Here is an 18,405-nt window from a genome sequence, read left to right as displayed (position 1 = left end):
CTTGCATTGTTACAGACCTGGACGCCCCCAAGGACCTGCAGCCCCTGGGCCAGACAGACGACAGCGTCACACTGGAGTGGAGAAACAGCCAGGCAGACGTTGACAGCTACAGGGTGAAGTACAGCCCTATCTCTGGGGGTTCCCATGGCGAAGAGGTGTTCCCCCGTGGATCAGGAGAAAACACTCAGGCCACTATCACTGGTGAGGGTCAACCATGACCAAATCCTAACATGCAATTATGTCAGTAGAATGACAAACACAACTTTGTTACCTTTGATGTCAATCAAATCAGGTACTCAAATCCATCTCTGTTCTGCTCGATTGCAGGACTGAAGCTAATCAGGTAATCAGGTACTCAAATTAATCTCTGTTCTTCTCCATTACAGGTTTGAAGCCGGGTACAGAGTACGGAATTGGTGTGACCGCTATGAAGAACGAGAGGGAGAGCCTGCCTGCCACTACAAACGCAGCAACCAGTGAGAGCATACGTTGACACATTTTCATAGGATAGCCACTGTTCAACAGGAGTCCAAATATCCACCACCATAACTGACCACAAACACTCTGCAGTTGTAGATATAACATTAGGCAACAATATGAGGCAAACATAGGTGATTTATGAGGTTCTGATGTTTCTAAGTGGTTTGGGAAACAAACTTGCAAAAAGAAAGTTTAAACCTCAGGACTATCCTACAACAAAATGCACTATACTATCCATTGTTGAAACAGAAAAATAATGTTTATACTTTCACTACCCTATGAATTTTACCAAAGGCTTGATCATCGCTGATTGAAAACTTTACCACTTTCCTCCACAGACCTTGATATGCCCAAGGACTTGGAAGTGAGCGAGTCCACAGAGACCAGCATGACCCTGGTGTGGAAGAGACCACGAGCCAAGAACACCATCTACAGGCTGGTGTACATCTCCAGGGATGGCCGGAGGGAGGAGGTGGAGGTCCCTGGAACAGCCACAACCTACAACCTCAACAACCTGACCCCCGACATGATGTACACCATCACCCTGGTTGCTGAGAGGGGCTCAAAGAAGAGCACACCTGCCACCCTGTCCACATCTACAGGTGAGGGTTGAAACAGGATCTTCACAATTGACTCCACCCTCATATTGCAAGGCACAAACATGTATGGGTGAGCCGTTAAGAAAGTAGTTTCAGTTCTGCTCTCTGCAAATAGCCATTTTCCAGTATACAATAATATTTTGCCAATTTGAAGTCATAGATTTGGTTTCAGGTCTGGGTAAAAAACATAGTCTCTGGTGGGAAACTTTCAGCAAGTGCTAAACGTATGGATCCTATTGCACTGCTAACAGTTTTGAATTGCATTTTATAATCCTAAAAGATAAAGACATCTGCAACAGCTTTACCAACCTAAACATATTTTCACAACACAAATTTCCTCAGATACATACCAATATTTGACAGAAGAATGTGGAATTACTAAGGGCAAGGATCCGGTAGTTGTAGGCTACAACTTACTTTAATAGTGGGACAAAAATAGACAACACTGAGGTCAACAGTAACAGTGCAGAAAGACACACAATCTCTAAATGTCTCCCTTATCTGAATTTGTGCCTTTGTGTTTCTCTTGTAGCCTCTTTCACGTTTTACATAGCCAACCCGGTCCCTGAGCTTACCACTCCCATAGGCTCGGAAGACAATATCATTAGCTTTGTGTCATTAGACCCCTCTGACCCAGACCTACAGATCTCAGGGGTGGGGCTTGAGCTCGAGGATGAGCTGGGAGAGCTGACTGTCTCAGTTGTAACGTCCGAAGGATTTGAACTTTCGTGGGAACCAAAGGCACATGTTGCCTATGATAGTTATATTTTAGAATGTAGAGACACTCTGGGATTATGGGATGTAAAAGAGGTCCATCTCCGTGGAGATGCCAAAGGTTCTAGAATTCAAGGCCTGAGGGAATCCACAGAATATCGAGTAAAGCTTTACGGAGTAAGCAATAGCCAAAGATCCTCCCCGCTTGAAGCAGTCACCGTTACAGGTATATGCTTTATTTTTGGGCTGCATGCCTTCAGTACAATAGATATCCCTTTGTTGTTGAACGTTGCTCATTTTAAGTCTACCTGGATAACAAAGTCAGGATTTGAACAAAAGAGTTGCGAAATTCAAAACCAAGCCTTTCATGTTCTGCATGAAGGTATTGCAATTTTAAACTGCAGTGGATCAGTACGCATGGCATGATATTAAGGGTTTGAGATAATACCATCTTTACAAAATGACCATTTGGCTTCATTCCATCCAGTCACTTCTTGCATGCTGAGGACGGCAATCCTAAAACGGAAAGTGTTGCTTTCAAACTATGAAGAGGAATCCATGCCTTCTCTATTCCAGAGAAATTCAGATGAAGGACAATACTAAAATTGGTTATAGCAAATATAGCAATGGATACTGTGACTGTAAATGCTGTCATTTGCAGGGCATAATTTGCAACTTTATGTCAGCAACAATGCTATCTATGGGTTGTTTAAAAACACCTTGTGGAACCCCCCCCCCCCCCCAAAAGAGGTTTGTTATCAGAAAAGTTGATACCTTCTAGCTGAAGAGATAAAGCATTAAGAAAATCTGTGTATTCCTCGGAATGGCTACTTCAGAGAGGTCACCATGTCTCCACTGTTTCCCTCCAGATCAGCATGACATCCAGAAAAGTCAATTAGACTACATTTGCACACCAATTTCTTCCTTCATTAGAGTTTTTAAAAGCAACCATTTTTTTCTCTGTATGTCTGTGCCAACAAACTCATCCACTTCACTGTCATTCCTTGCGATCCCATCCACATTGCATTTTCATCCTCAAATGTTTACAGTATTGCTTGCAAAGGACAATGTTAAAAGAACATATGCATCTTGAAATAACAAGACTTGAATCAAACTCTAAGGTGTTCGACCAGGGTTCTGTTCCAATATCCACACTTGCATGGTACACTAGTGGTAACCTAATATGGATATTGGAACATAGAGAAAGTTGTTGGATAACTTTGGCAGTGCATGGCTTCTTCATCCATTTGAAGTGTACTGGGTACTGTCACTACGGTGGACTATTCGGAACCTTCAAAAATTAATGGCCCTCGTTCAGGGGCCATTAATGCATGAGCTGCTCAGTGTAAATGTACGTCTCTGATGCATGTGGAAGTTTATGGTCCCTGACAACAAGAGAACCTGCACAGCACCATAGAGAGAAAATGTTGATGAATGATGAATGCAGAATTATCCCTTCCAAACCTCAATGGGAGAAAATGAGACAAAAGACAATGTACCTTTTGTTGCTGTAATCAATCATTATGCTTTTGTGGGTATTTATGATTAATATTTTACTCCACCAGTTATTTCTTCTAACCAGATCTTCTTCCCACAGGTTAACCACTCTTTTTGTTTTTATTCTGCCCCTTTAGAGGTTACAGGTTACACATTTAATCCTTTTGAATGTACTTTAATTTAGCACCCAAGTCTACCTCTACTGACGTAGTCGCACTGAGTGTCAAAAGCGCTCAGACAACACAGTCTCCTGACACAGGAGCTGTTCATCCAACAGTCCTTCCCCTGGCTCCTCTGATCACAGAGGGGCTTACGTCTACATCTCTGTACACCACGGGGGACCTCCCCTCTGGGGCTGAACCTGAACCAGAGGGATCCAGCCTGGAGACGCTAGGGGACCTCAATGTCACAGACGTGAGCCCCACTAGCGTGAGGCTAGCCTGGTCAGCCCCAGATGAAGCCTTTGATAGCTTTTTGGTGGAGGTGAATGCTCTGTCAGGGATGGCACAAGCTCATGTGACCATGGTACCAGGAAGTGCCAGGAAGACCCATATAGAAGGCTTGTCCCCTGGGACACGTTATGAGGTTTCGTTGTATGGGAAGGTGGAGGGGGAGCAGTCTCTGCCTCTTCATGCTTTTGCCAATACAGGTACATGGAGCAGTGTTTATTTGCCATAGACATCCATAACCATCAGTCATCTTTCTCTCTATCCCTCCCTCCATCCTATCCTGATTAATTTCATACATCCTCTGATTCTTCCATCTGTTTTTGTATTCATGTGTTCTGTGTCATCATAACTGACTAAGAAAGTGCTGCTGAAACACATCACTGTTTAATCCCTGCAATACATTGTATAGTTGATGTGAAATATATGCAATATATATGGCAGGGTTCCCTAACTTTCAGCCCTCGGTTGATTTTATTTGCCCCCAAGTTTTTTTGTTGTTGTATTTTAATTTTTTATTGTTGGACATAAAAGACTAAAAACTCCAGCAAGTCAGCTCCAAGTGATTTCAATTTTGGAAATCTATTCTATTCTAAGTATTTGCATGCATAATAGAGAGATACAGTATATGTGATCAAATATAAATGCAAGCAAGGTTTGAAATGATTGTTTTAGTCAAATAGTATATCTGTTTGGGCTTCTTGCAGTCAATTTGTGGTATACAAATGATTTGTAATTATGTTCTGGCCCCCTGACCATCCGCTCAAGAAAAAAATTGGCCTATGGCTGAATCTAGTTGATGATCCCTGATTATGGGATATAAAATATAATATGATGTGAAATATCGATTTATGATATATTTCATATACTGTATATTTTATTGACTGTACTATGATCTGTTTGTCTGCTAGAGGAGCTGAGGCCTGTGGTGGCCAACCTCACAGTCTCTGACGTGACATGGGACAGCTTCAATGTGTACTGGACTCCCGAGGACGGGGAGTTTGAGAGCTTTGTCATTGAGGTGACAAACTTAGAGGGAGGTCCAGAGAGTGAGAACCTCACCCTGTCGGCTGATGCCTTCAACCTGGGCATTTCTGGCCTGAGTCCTAACACTTTGTATAGGATTGGCCTGTACGGGCTCCGCCAGGGCTCCTTCCAGGAGCCGGTGTATACTGAAGTCACTACAGGTACCTGCGAATGGAGGTGTCCCCCAAGGTTCTGTCCTTATCCCTCTCTCTTTCTTACTTGTTATTTTTTTCTGCCTTTTGAGCAATTTCTCTCTATTTCGGTTAGGATCTGTGGTGAACAGTACACACACACACTTGCCTGTTTCCATTCACATTCAAGTATCCACAGCACTGCACGTAGCAAGCAAGCAAGATCACTGACGTAACCCTTCAATTGAGCCTTTTATGACCAATGACAGTGTTTCATTCTAACAACACCATGCTATATGTCATTCTTACCCTCCAGCCACTCTGTCAGTCTTTCACTACAGGGCAGGGTGCTGGGCATCACCCACACAAACCTTTACCCTATAACTGAAACAAGCAAGCTGTCCGCAAATGACCAACCTCACCCTGTCTCGCCCCCTCCTCACATTCAATCCCATGACCTGAGTGCATGATGCCCTCCCCTCCTCCCATTACATGCATCGTGGTGAGTTTTGATGTGCTGCAATGATTGAAAAAGAAAACCAACCAACACCTCCTCCCTCCCATCCACATTAAACAGTGTCCATTCATCATCATTCCATCAACCCCCCTTAACCTATAGCTTGTTTGCCTGTTGGAGTCATGCTTTAACTGAGTGGCCAGAACGGCTGAGTGACATTAGATGTCTATGAATTGGCTTCAGTACGAGAGAGACTGGAAATGTAGGCCTAATAGTATACAATGAACAGTGGCGGCTGCTGAGGGGAGAACAGCTGGCTGGAACGGAGCAAATGGAATGGCATCAAACACCTGGAAACCATTTGTTTGATGTATTTTATACCATTACACTGATTCTGCTCCAGTCATTACCACGAGCCCGTTTCTCCCCAATTAAGGTGCCACCAACCTCCTGTAACAATGAATACTATGTACTGTATGTGTGGGGTAAGAACATCAACTCCTCTTTTAGATATGATATTTGTGAAACATTGTTTATTCCAACTACAGTGCAACAAAAATAGCAAATTATTGTCCTACTCTTAACTTGTTTGTGAATGTCTCCCCTGCACATAAGTTTTCTCTTTCCCTTGTCAACAAACTCTTCCAAAGGCATGGAGTGTGTTCTAACATCATCACCCATCCATGTTATTAACATCATAAGTGAATGACTCTCCTGCTTGGGTTTGGCAATGTAGTATCTCACCAACAACATGTCCATTGTCTTCTAGCCCAGGGTTCTCCAACTCCCGTCCTGGAGAGCTACTGAGTATCCATGCTTTTGTTCCAGCCCAGCACTAACTACAGGTGAATCGTTTATTATTTGAAACAGGTGAGTTAGTGCTGGGCTGGAACAAAACCTTACATTACACTCCCAGTAGCTCTCCAGCACCGGAGTTGGAGACCCCTGCCTTAAGTTTTGACACTAAATTCAACCGTACACTTTCGTCAAAAAGCATACTTGTCAAGTCTAGCAAATCTGAAGCAGCCTTTTATTGTCATGGATACCCTGTCCTGTTGAGTTTATTTCTCTCTCCGGCACTTTGGCTCTGTGTCACTCTCCCTGTTTGTGTCTATGTCAGTGTCTTACTCTGTCTTGTCTGTGCACTGAACAAAAAATGCACATCTATTTTTAGAATAAGAGCTAGTCCTGACATGGCTTATGTTGGAATAATGATGACATCACTTACACTTTATATGGCACAAATGCTATTATTATTCATGACACAATATGATCAGTTCTGATGTGTTACACTGCAATATATTTTCACCTTTCTTTAGTCTTCACCACACCTCCATGGCTTGCCATTGTATTGTCAGAATGAAAACGTGCATGTCATTCATTTTTCATTATATTCAAAGACTATCGAGAATGGCAGGTGTGAGGTGAGTGCCATGTGAAATTGAACTTATTATTCTCCTATATCTTTGATAAACAAAACAAAATCATCTATTATCTATTATCACCCCCTTAGATAGCTAATATATGTAGCAGCCAAAATAGTGATTTCATAGACAATAGGCATATTGCATTTCACATTTTAGCTCCAATCCAATAACTGTTTCTTCCTTTAGTGAGCGAGCCAGTGGTTGGCAATCTGTATGTATCTAATTTAACGTCCGAGAGTTTCTCCATCTCCTGGAATGGCACTGAGGGAGAGTTTGACGGTTATGTCCTGGAGATTATTGATTCAGATTGGCTGAAGGAGCCAAAGGAATATAAAATATCCCAGAATGCAATGTCTCATGACATCACAGGGCTAAAGCCCAGCACTGACTATATAGCCTACCTCACTGGGATTGCCAAGGGATCGCGAACCCATGCTGTCAGTATTATTGCATCAACAGGTATTTCTATTTTATTTATTTCTAAAGCCAGAGTGAGCACATTATTACTTTGCTCCATATTGACGTTTACAATGCTTTTTTGATAATTTTTCTTGAGCACACTTAATTATTATATAAAATAATATTTTTTGGTGACTACCCATTGACTTCATTATAATCTGGATCACTTGAAGTGTTTGACACTGGATTCAATGGAAAATTGAGGGGAAAAAAAGGATAGTAACAGTGTGCCACCCTTAAAAAAATGAATGAATGCTGATTTTTCTCTCCTCTGTAGCTGCAGAGCCTGACTTGTCCAGGCTAGTTGTTTCTAACGTTACCTCAGACAGACTTTCACTGTCGTGGAGGACGGGGGAGAAGGCTTTTGATAACTTTATAGTAGAAGTCAGAGAGTCTGCTTTGCCCTCGCAGGCCATGGGCCGCACCCTGCCTGGAGTGGCACGCGACACAGTTATGACTGGCCTCAAGGGGAGTACAACCTACGACATCAAACTGTACGCCAGCTCCGCTGGACAGAATACGCAGCCCCTATTCGCTGTAGTCACCACAGGTATTGCATCGCATGTATTTTTTTTCTCCATATGTTTCATTATAACATATTACAATTCTGAATTCAAAAGCTATTACTCTTAACTAGCTCATGAGCAGTCAAACCCAGACTATGAAAATAATCATAACTTTATTGTTCCAACCATAGTCCTGTCAAAAAGATAACGTTGGATTTTTATATCATACTCCTCATCTCCCCTAATTCAAAATCACTATTCTCTTTTGTCCAGAGGCTGTCCCACAGTTGGGCGCAATAGCTGTGTCCGATTCTAGCCCCGATAACTTAACCCTGTCCTGGGGCACAGTGGCTGGTCACTTTGACGGCTTTGTTATCCGGGTCAGTGACCCTGAACAGTTGTTTGATACACTGGAGTTCACGCCATCTGGCGAGGTCCGTAACATTACCGTCACTGGCCTAGTGGACGCCACTGACTATGACATTGAGCTGTACGGTATTTCTCATGGCCGCCGCACCCCTTCCCTTTTAGCCCATGCCGTCACAGGTACTATGTCATTTACTCATATCTTAACACATATTTTAAAACACTGACAGGGCAGAAATGTGTGTCCCATTAGCCAAATAATTGCACATGACCTCTCCAGGGACCAACCCAGGTTTAAGCGGGACTAATTTGCAGGTTTTCAATAGTGTACAAGTGAACATTACAAAGAGGTGTTTTGGACACAATATTCTTGGATGAGAATCTTCACTTTAGTGTTTCAACACCCCCTTGTATCTACATGATATGTCCACAGTTTTTTATTAGGAGTTTGTCACCCATTTATGAACATGATATCAATCTATTTAGGCAATGTGCATGACTAGATTATCCTAATTGAATTGGGGTTCTACTGTGCCGAAGACTACAAGTACTTTTGCAATCATTGCACACATCAACTACCATATGTATTCTCACCACGTCTTATCCCTCCTCTACCCGACCCTAATCCCCCCTCACCCCAAAAAACTCCCGCTCCCTTCAGCATCATTACCCAAAGTGGAAAACTTGACCATTTCGGAGATCACCCCATTCGGCTTCCGCGTGTCCTGGGAGGCGCATCATCCTCAACAACAGGAAGGGGCTCCCTCTACTGGTGGCTTTGGCCACTTTCACATAGTGGTGTCAGACTCAGGCTGGCTACTGGAGCCTCAGGAGTTCACTGTCCCTGGCAACCAGAGCTTCCTGGACATCTGGGGCCTGATCACTGGCATAGGCTATGAGGTCAGGCTGACTGGGATATCCAGTACTGGGCTGGTCTCCCGCCCACTGACCACAGTGGCTGTGACAGGTACCACCCACAGAGGCGTCATCGCCGTTGAAAATGAGGGGGCATGAGCCCCCTACCAATTTGATCAATTTGTAGGATAAAAGGTATATACAAGATATAGATGATCTTTCTCTCAATTCATTCAAATACATTGAATTCGGTCATCAGTGCCCCCTCAAAAAATAAGGTGCATGATACCTCTGGCCACACTGCACACACTGTAGGTCGAAATCCTAAGATGCACACAAGTAACTTGGAGTTAGGATTTGGCCCTGTACAAAGAGGCTTCTCCATCACGGTGAGGTGTCAATTGGGAAAGCTTGTGGGATTGGTCACTATTCAGTCGAAGTGAAAACACAGGTATACTTTACTTACTCAATGGGGTGATGGATTCCCAACTTGTACTTATACTGTATCACAAAAACTAGTAGACCTTTCCACTGTAATCTTCTGAGAAAGGATGAGATATTAATGCCATCAATGCCTTGCTTTGGTGGGGAAGCCTCAACACACAACCCAACTACCTCCTCCAACATCTCCCTTCCTTTTCTAGAGCGATCTGATTACTCTTAATCTGTTCTTCATCCTCTTCCTGTTTGAAGCATCATGGAGGTCTTGCCTGTGTTTTCGGTTTGAAGCTTAATTGTTACAGCGAAGAAGTGGTGCTCTGCTTTTTCCGCTCTTCAAAATATGAAAATATGTTTTCATATTTTAAACTGTGTTTTCCCCTCAGATTTCTCGTAATGTGACACTGTGAACGTTACGGTGTAAAGGATGCCATTTTCAGTGGACACATTTCACTGTCACACCACTAAGAATTGTTTGAGGTAGGCTAATCAAGCCTTAGCTAAGTTTCACCTGTAAATATTAGACTGATAAGGCATTAAGTTGTTTCGAGTTGAAAATGTCTGAGGATGATTATGGACCATTGATTGGATAATAGGCCTAGCCTATAAGTAGGAAAACACAGACAAATCAACATGGCATTTTCAGCATGAAATGTCAGTTGACCTAACCACTCATTTTTTTCTTTACCTTTGAATGCACTGAATGCAGGGCTGGCATTGAGGACGCATGCAGGTGTGGATGGATTGTTATGGCCAAAATCCTTGGCTTGTTGCAACAATCATGGAGAATAGTGATTGCGGATGTCGATTTTGCTAATTGACGTCAATAAATGTCTCCACAACCATGAACGTGTCTATTTCACAATAAAATAACGAAGGAATGCAAAGCACCTTGACGATTTGAAAGCATGTCAGAGTGGTGGTAGCAAGTTCATGAGAATTTAACCAAAAACTAGGAGGCCTACTCTCTCACCTTTTCCATCTGGTCGCCGTCGTCAATTTAGTTTTCTAGTAATTGGGTGAATGTTTCTCAACAAATACGTCGAATTGAATTCCCTTTCCAACCAGAGGCTGAGCCAGAAGTGGAGCACATGTTCGTCTCGGACATCACTTCAGACAGTTTTCGCCTGGCCTGGACCGCGGATGAAGACATGTTTGATAGATTTGTGATCAAAATTAGGGACTCCACAAAGTTTGCGCATCCACAAGAAGTCAACGTCCTCGGTGACGAGCGAACCAAGGTTTTAACGGGACTCACCGGCGGCACCGAGTACGAAATCGAGCTGTACGGTGTCACTTTGGAACAGCGCTCCCAACCAATTACCGGTGTTGCTCGAACAGGTATTTTAATAGAGCGACTATTTTCTGACAGTCTGAACTATCAGTGAATGCCGAAGCACAATGTGGTCTGCATCTCACATCTCTCGTCTGGTTACTCTGGAAACAGGTGTCTTGATTACAAGATGCAATACTGATCTTTGTTTTGACTGGGTTTTGTAATAATACCTTTTGTTTTCACTGGTTTTCTTTTCCAAGGTGTATGCCTTCAGGGAAATATCTAAATTGCCACTGATCATTATTTGATGTGCTAATAGTCCTGTGAGCATCAAGGGACCTAACAATTGGTTTTGCATGTCTCTTTTTCACCATGAATATGGAGACATGTTTTTGCATTAGATTGTGCTGCTTCTTATGCCTGGCTTTAAATGCAGCTCAAAGTCCATGTGTTTTGATGCCCATTTATAGTCTCATTTTCATAGCCTTTACATTTTACTGACCACTAAATTGATTAGAGTTAAAGACGCAAACATTTTTGCTTTTTGTAGCATGTTTGGCAAAAGTGTCATGGGTTACTATTCATGCATTGAAATGTGCTCCCTAAAGAGCCCGCTTTTTAGCCTATAGGGATGTGTGATATGCACATCTGTTGATCTGTGGATTGCAGCAGGTTGCAGCACGTTTCAAGCCTACTCTGGCTGGGGTGATTGTGGTGGGCCTTTGTCTGTTTTCAGCAGCAGATGTAATTTTGTGTGTCTTTGTGTGCATTTCTGATTTGTCAGTGTGTATATTGACACACCATAGGGCAATAGGCCTATTCCGTTTAATAAACTGACCTCAGTAGAATCGATTCCTGATCAAAAAACAAACTCAAACAGATCAATCTAACTTTTCTCATTTTTGTGCTTGCCTTTTTAACCCTGACCTCATCGCTGTGCCAGGCCTGGGCGCTCCAAGGGGCATCCGCTTCTCTGAAGTTACTGAGTCCTCGGCCATAGTCCACTGGATCATGCCTCGTGCCAGAGTGGATAGCTACCGCATCATCTATGTGCCTCTCCAAGGAGGTGAGTGAATAGCCTCTTATATCTTATAGTGGCAGTAAAGTCTACCTATTATAATAAGGATATTGGATTGCATTTATATAGTATTTTAGGCCTCAAAACGGCTTCATGTAAATGGGGGGAGGAATTTTCTCTCCATTTTTTTTTTCAAATTGGACAAAGCACTCTCTCTAGTGGAATATAGAGTAATCACAAGGTTTCTTCACACAATCATTTACACTAGTGTAAAACTGTGAATATCCCCAGCTGCTACCAAGGGAGGGAAAGGAAATCAGTTCCTTAAAGTGGATTTAACAGTACAATTTAACATAAAGGAAATCAGTTCCTTAAAGTGGATTTAACTGTACAATTTAACATAAATGAAATCAGTTCCTTAAAGTGGATTTAACAGTACAATTTAACATAAATGAACATTTATTTACTTTTGAATAGAAGAATGTAAAGTAGCATATATGCAATATTTCCTCTCATCAACAGGTAGCCCAATGACAGTGCTAGCAGATGGGACTGAGACCCAGGCCTTGCTGCCTAACATGTTGCCAGGAGTGACCTACCAGGTGACCATCTTCGCTGTGAAGGGCCTGGAGGATAGTGACCCGGGGACAGAGAACATCACCACAGGTGTCTGACTACTCTTTAGCATACATTTACACAATTTACCTTTTACTAAATACATGAAATGATATAATACATTTACATTCAAGTCACAGTGCTATGAGGAGGATAGGCAGAAGTCTCTGTGTCATGCATAGACATTATGAGCATTTCATAAATCATTAGCTTAGTACATTCATACTCAACAGCACATATGGTACTCCTCTACTCTGTCCCACCCCAGTCAATTATTCCTGGAAAAAGTATGACATCATTGTATGGGGTTGTTTGCAGGTCATAATACTGTCAGTACCGGTGTTTGTTTGCTGAAGCTGTTGTGGCTGCAGGCCTGTGTCTGTAACAAAGCTGTGTATTTTCCTCCTCCTTAGCTCTGGACAGGCCTCAGGGTCTTTCTGCTGTCAACGTCACAGACACGACTGCCCTGCTGCTATGGAAACCAGCTCTGGCCACCGTCGATGGCTACGTCATCACCTACAGTGCAGATTCAGGTGTGTGTGTTTCACAAGAGGCCCAAGGCACAGATTGCCAGGAGCTGACATGTATTTGTGTACATGATGTATATTTATCAATGGTATCCCTCATCACTAGCCAAATAGACACAGCACAATAGGACTGTTGGTGGTGGTAACCTGGTGGTAATATTGCTCTCTTTCCTCTGATGTCTGCAGTGTCCCCTGTGATGGAGCATGTTTCTGGAAACACGGTGGAGTTTGAGATGGGCTCCCTGGTTCCTGCCACCCACTACACAGTTGAAGTGTACGCCATGACGGATGCACATAAGAGTGGCACCACCACCACTGAATTCACCACGGGTAGCTCTCCAATTAGAGGCTATATATATTTTTTATTTTTTTTTGGGGGGGGGTCATTTAGCAGACGCTCTTATCTAGAGCGACTTACAGTTAGTAAGTGCATACGATTTTTCATACTGGCCCCCTGTGGGAAACGAACCCACAACCCTGGTGTTGCAAGCGCCATGCTATACCAACTGAGCTACACGGGGCCGTGTAGGATATATATAGGAGCACTGGGTCTGATGTAGTATTGTATTGTCCATGTATTCGATATTAACACATCTGTGATATCATTATGTAGCACATGTTTAACATAGTGTTGTATGTGATCCTTCCACCTCCATGTTTGTGTCTGTAGATGTGGATTCTCCTCGTGACCTGGCGGCCAGTAACATCCAGACAGACAGTGCCACTCTCACTTGGAAGCCTCCGCGTGCCGCCATCACTGGATACATCCTCACCTTCACCTCATCCGACGGCACGGTCCGGGTACGGGTTTATTAGTCCGCATACTGGCCCCCACAATCGATCACCAATGGCTATTTTACAGCTACAGTGAGGGAAAAAAGTATTTGATCCCCTGCTGATTTTGTACGTTTGCCCACTGACAAAGACATGATCAGTCTATAATTTTAATGGTAAGTTTATTTGAAAAGTGAGAGACAGAATAACATCAAAAAAATCCAGAAAAACGCATGTCAAAAATGTTATAAATTGATTTGCATTTTAATGAGGAAAATAAGTATTTGACCCCTCTGCAAAACATGACTTAGTACTTGGTGGCAAAACCCTTGTTGGCAATCACAGATGTCAGACGTTTCTTGTAGTTGGCCACCAGGTTTGCACACATCTCAGGAGGGATTTTGTCCCACTCCTCTTTGCAGATCTTCTCCAAGTCATTAAGGTTTCGAGGCTGACGTTTGGCAACTCGAACCTTCAGCTCCCTCCACAGATTTTCTATGGGATTAAGGTCTGGAGACTGGCTAGACCACTCCAGAACCTTAATGTGCTTCTTCTTGAGCCACTCCTTTGTTGCCTTGGCCGTGTGTTTTGGGTCATTGTCATGCTGGAATACCCATCCACGACCCATTTTCAATGCCCTGGCTGAGGGAAAGAGGTTCTCACCCAAGATTTGACGGTACATGGCCCTGTCCATCGTCCCTTTGATGCAGTGAAGTTGTCCTGTCCCCTTAGCAGAAAAACACCCCCAAAGCATAATGTTTCCACCTCCATGTTTGACGGTGGGGATGGTGTTCTTGGGGTCATAGGCAGCATTCCTCCTCCTCCAAACACGGCGAGTTGAGTGGATGCCAAAGAGCTCGATTTTGGTCTCATCTGACCACAACACTTTAACCCAGTTCTCCTCTGAATCATTCAGATGTTCATTGGCAAAATTCAGATGGGCCTGTATATGTGCTTTCTTGAGCAGGGGGACCTTGCGGGCGCTGCAGGATTTCAGTCCTTCACGGCGTAGTATGTTACCAATTGTTTTCTTGGTGACTATGGTCCCAGCTGCCTTGAGATCATTGACAAGATCCTCCCGTGTAGTTCTGGGCTGATTCCTCACCGTTCTCATGATCATTGCAACTCCACGAGGTGAGATCTTGCATGGAGCCCCAGGCCAAGGGAGATTGACAGTTATTTTGTGTTTCTTCCATTTGCGAATAATCGCACCAACTGTTGTCACCTTCTCACCAAGCTGCTTGGCGATGGTCTTGTAGCCCATTCCAGCCTTGTGTAGGTCTACAATCTTGTCTCTGACATCTTTGGAGAGCTCTTTGGTCTTGGCCATGGTGGAGAGTTTGGAATCTGATTGATTGATTGCTTCTGTGGACAGGTGTCTTTTATACAGGTAACAAACTGAGATTAGGAGCACTCCCTTTAAGAGTGTGCTCCTAATCTCAGCTCGTTACCTGTATAAAAGACACCTGGGAGCCAGAAATCTTTCTGATTGAGAGGGGGTCAAATACTTATTTCCCTCATTAAAATGCAAATCAATTTATAAAATGTTTGACATGCGTTTTTCTGGATTTCTTTGTTGTTATTCTGTCTCTCACTGTTCAAATAAACCTACCATAAAAATTATAGACTGGTCATTTCTTTGTCAGTGGGCAAATGTACAAAATCAGCAGGGGATCAAATACTTTTTTCCCTCACTGTACATTTTCCAAAGTGCTTTACATTATGAATAAAGATTGATTTGATTTGATACAGGAAGTTGTCCTGAATCCTACAGCCACATCGTACAGCATGAGTGAGCTGGTTGGCTCTTCAGAATACAGTGTCAGGCTACAGGCCATCGCTGGAGCCCAGCGGAACCGTCACGTCACTACAGTCTTCACCACCAGTAAGTAGACTGCTACACACACCACCTCCTTACCATCACAGCTTTAAAATGGGCAGATCTCAAGTGATGCCCTATTTCCTATGTAGTGCACTGTTTTTGACGTGTGTGTGTGTATGTGTGTGTAGTTGGAGTTTTGTACAGATACCCTAAGGACTGCTCGCAGGCTATGCTGAATGGAGACACGATCTCTGGCACCTACAACATCTACCTGGGAGGGGACGAGAGCCAGCCCATCCAGGTCTACTGTGACATGACCACCGACGGAGGCGGATGGATGGTGAAGAACAAACACACACACACACACACACACACAGGTCTAAACACCAGGTTTGATTGGATTGACCTTTAGATGTTTGTGATAACACTGAAGCTAAACCAAAGACATCAGGGCTTGTATATGACAGGTTCTGTCAACTCTCTTTACAGGTGTTCCTGAGGCGTCAGAATGGAAAGCTGGAGTTCTTCAGGAACTGGAGGAACTACACCGTTGGCTTTGGGGACATGAATGATGAATTCTGGTTTGGTGAGTCCATATCTCTCCACCCCTCCTTTATTTTTATTTAATTTTCTCTCTTTATTCAGTATTTGTGGCCCATGCAGGAGTCAAACCACAATCCTGGGGTTGCATCACCATGCTCTAACCAATTGAGCCATAGGAAACAAGGAATGGCACTGTGATTTCATTTCCTGTTGTTTCAGGTCTGGCCAACCTCCACAAGATGACGGCAGCAGGCCAGTACGAGCTGCGTGTGGACCTGAGGGACAACGGGGAGTCGGCCTACGCTCAGTATGACAATTTCACCATTGCAGAGCAACGCAGCCGCTACAAGATGTACTTAGGAGGGTTCAGCGGCACAGCAGGTAAGGACAATTATGATAATAGATGTGTTTACTAGTGCTCCTGCATAGAAAATATAATCAAATCTAACTTCATTAAAATTCCATTGAAATATACCAATACACTTTACAGTAAAAGAAAGTCACAATAAAAGACAAACAATATAACTATGATTGAACTATCCATATTTCTTCACACCAGTCAATGTGCTTCTTTTGTTTCCTAGGTGACTCTCTGACCTATCACCATGGCCGGCCATTCTCCACGTACGACAATGACAACGACATTGCAGTAACCAACTGTGCCCTGTCCTATAAGGGTGCCTTCTGGTACAAGAACTGCCATCGTGTCAACCTCATGGGAAAATATGGTGACAATAGTCACAGCAAGGTACGGAAAGTGTGACCTACAAAGTATTGACTTCCTTTCTGCTATCTGTGTGTGTGTGTGTGTGTGTGTGTGTGTGTGTGTGTGTGTGTGTGTGCATATATTATATTCTGGTCAGAGTATGAAACAAGATTATTTCATTTATTACATATAATTTTGAAATACTGCTGTGTGTAAAATATATACATGTAAAAAAAAGTATACTTTTTTTCAGGGTATCAACTGGTTCCATTGGAAGGGACACGAACATTCAATCCAGTTCGTCGAGATGAAGATTAGACCCGTCAACTTCAGAAACTTTGAAAGCAGACGGAAAAGATCATAGACTTAATACCTGTACATGGTTTTATTGTTAAGAAATTTGGTGGAGGGTTTGGAATGGTCTGAATAAGCACTTTTGTGTGTTTGGTTTGTTTTATTGTTTGTGCTCATTGGAAAATGTTCAAGCCAAATATGGCTCCTTATATTATGTCCAAAGATATTTGAATATGCCAATTAAGAATAAGGCAGTTTGATTATGAAATGTGAAACAATGAAAGGAGATTTCAGTTACAGTTATTTTTATGGTAAGGGTAAAAAGAGTCCTACTGTAAGTTTCACTCTTGCTCTTATGTCCTATTCTCCCACACTGTCACATTCTCTTTCTGGCTGTTGATTAAAAAAACTGTATGAGCAGTTAGAACCCATTGTACATTACTGTAGACGACACCATTGAACTTTTCAGCTAGGCATATGGAAATAATAACGTGGCTTGATGCCACATCCCTCAGTCTCCCCAGACATTGAGGGACGGGGAAATAAAGGTATCGGGGTTAAAGGAAAACTCCACTCAAAAACTATATTTTCGTCCACTGTTGATACAGTCCTACAATGTTTTGCATGTCAGCAGATACGTTTTCAAGTCATTGGACTTACAGGAAGCAAAGTGTCACTTGCCACATCATCATGATGATGCAAAATGCCTCGTATGATGCAAAATGCATCGTATGAAGCAAAACGCATCATTATGTGACAAGTGACACTTTGCTTCTTGTAAGTCCAATGTCTTGAAAACTTGACTGCTGCTATGCAAAACATTTTGGGAATGTATCAAAGGGCGACAAATGAAAAAAATACTAAAAGATAGTTTAGGGCAGGACTGACTAAATTGGGTATCATTTGTTTAATGTTGAGTGATTGATATTTAAAATGACATTTTCTATTATTTCCAACCCATTGGAATTAATTAACAGTATGTCCACATATACAACAAAGCAGGAAAACTATTCTTGAGAAGATCATGGTAGTGATTTTAACCACTGACATCATTGAATACCGGTTTAAATTATGCTTGACATTTGTTTTCAACTGAATGAAAAATAGATGTCTATATGAAACCCTCAATACAATAAAATATACTTTGTTAAAAGGCGTCAGCACTTTTCTTGCTGCCTATGTCAAACATACCCATTTCCCTTTACTTAAACGTTTCTCTTCAACAGCAGATGGCAGTGTTGAGTGTTCATGTGTTCATGCCTTCATCATGAGAAAAGTACTCATCAGTATGCATCACACAGATTGAGAGCATATTAACTAATAGGACTAAAATTTAAATAGCAAATGTATTCAACAAACAATAACACACATCAACTTACTAGACTACTTCTGTAAAAGTGGCTCTTTAATGTTGTCTTTTTGTAATCTA

The 18,405-nt window shown here is 42.6% G+C and overlaps 1 protein-coding gene across 3 annotated transcripts in view; it reads left to right on the top strand.

The window, feature by feature from the left end:
- The window catches only part of tnca (tenascin Ca), an 89,496-nt gene extending 71,367 nt beyond the window's left edge, over nucleotides 1-18,129 (top strand). Inside the window, exons 9-30 of one of the 3 annotated variants that reach the window (XM_041898553.2) lie at nucleotides 16-201; nucleotides 387-476; nucleotides 819-1,082; nucleotides 1,612-2,019; nucleotides 3,475-3,939; nucleotides 4,648-4,923; nucleotides 6,964-7,236; nucleotides 7,514-7,786; nucleotides 8,016-8,288; nucleotides 8,770-9,075; nucleotides 10,470-10,742; nucleotides 11,621-11,743; nucleotides 12,218-12,361; nucleotides 12,724-12,843; nucleotides 13,024-13,167; nucleotides 13,508-13,638; nucleotides 15,364-15,496; nucleotides 15,622-15,773; nucleotides 15,923-16,019; nucleotides 16,196-16,357; nucleotides 16,561-16,724; nucleotides 16,936-18,129. In XM_041898553.2, coding sequence (XP_041754487.2) covers nucleotides 16-201; nucleotides 387-476; nucleotides 819-1,082; nucleotides 1,612-2,019; nucleotides 3,475-3,939; nucleotides 4,648-4,923; nucleotides 6,964-7,236; nucleotides 7,514-7,786; nucleotides 8,016-8,288; nucleotides 8,770-9,075; nucleotides 10,470-10,742; nucleotides 11,621-11,743; nucleotides 12,218-12,361; nucleotides 12,724-12,843; nucleotides 13,024-13,167; nucleotides 13,508-13,638; nucleotides 15,364-15,496; nucleotides 15,622-15,773; nucleotides 15,923-16,019; nucleotides 16,196-16,357; nucleotides 16,561-16,724; nucleotides 16,936-17,046 — 4,568 coding nt within the window. In that variant the 3' untranslated portion in view covers nucleotides 17,047-18,129. The remainder of the gene's footprint in view (nucleotides 1-15; nucleotides 202-386; nucleotides 477-818; nucleotides 1,083-1,611; nucleotides 2,020-3,474; nucleotides 3,940-4,647; nucleotides 4,924-6,963; nucleotides 7,237-7,513; nucleotides 7,787-8,015; nucleotides 8,289-8,769; nucleotides 9,076-10,469; nucleotides 10,743-11,620; nucleotides 11,744-12,217; nucleotides 12,362-12,723; nucleotides 12,844-13,023; nucleotides 13,168-13,507; nucleotides 13,639-15,363; nucleotides 15,497-15,621; nucleotides 15,774-15,922; nucleotides 16,020-16,195; nucleotides 16,358-16,560; nucleotides 16,725-16,935) is intronic. The other 2 variants (XM_041898554.2, XM_041898555.2) reach the window with 2 other exon arrangements.
- The last annotated feature ends 276 nt before the right edge of the window (nucleotides 18,130-18,405 follow it).

The sequence above is a fragment of the Coregonus clupeaformis genome, chromosome 15 (genome assembly GCF_020615455.1).
Source record: "Coregonus clupeaformis isolate EN_2021a chromosome 15, ASM2061545v1, whole genome shotgun sequence".
NCBI classification, from domain to species: domain Eukaryota; kingdom Metazoa; phylum Chordata; class Actinopteri; order Salmoniformes; family Salmonidae; genus Coregonus; species Coregonus clupeaformis.
The sequence above is the reverse complement of the archived record's forward strand: the minus strand, read 5'-3'. Positions and strand labels throughout refer to the sequence as shown.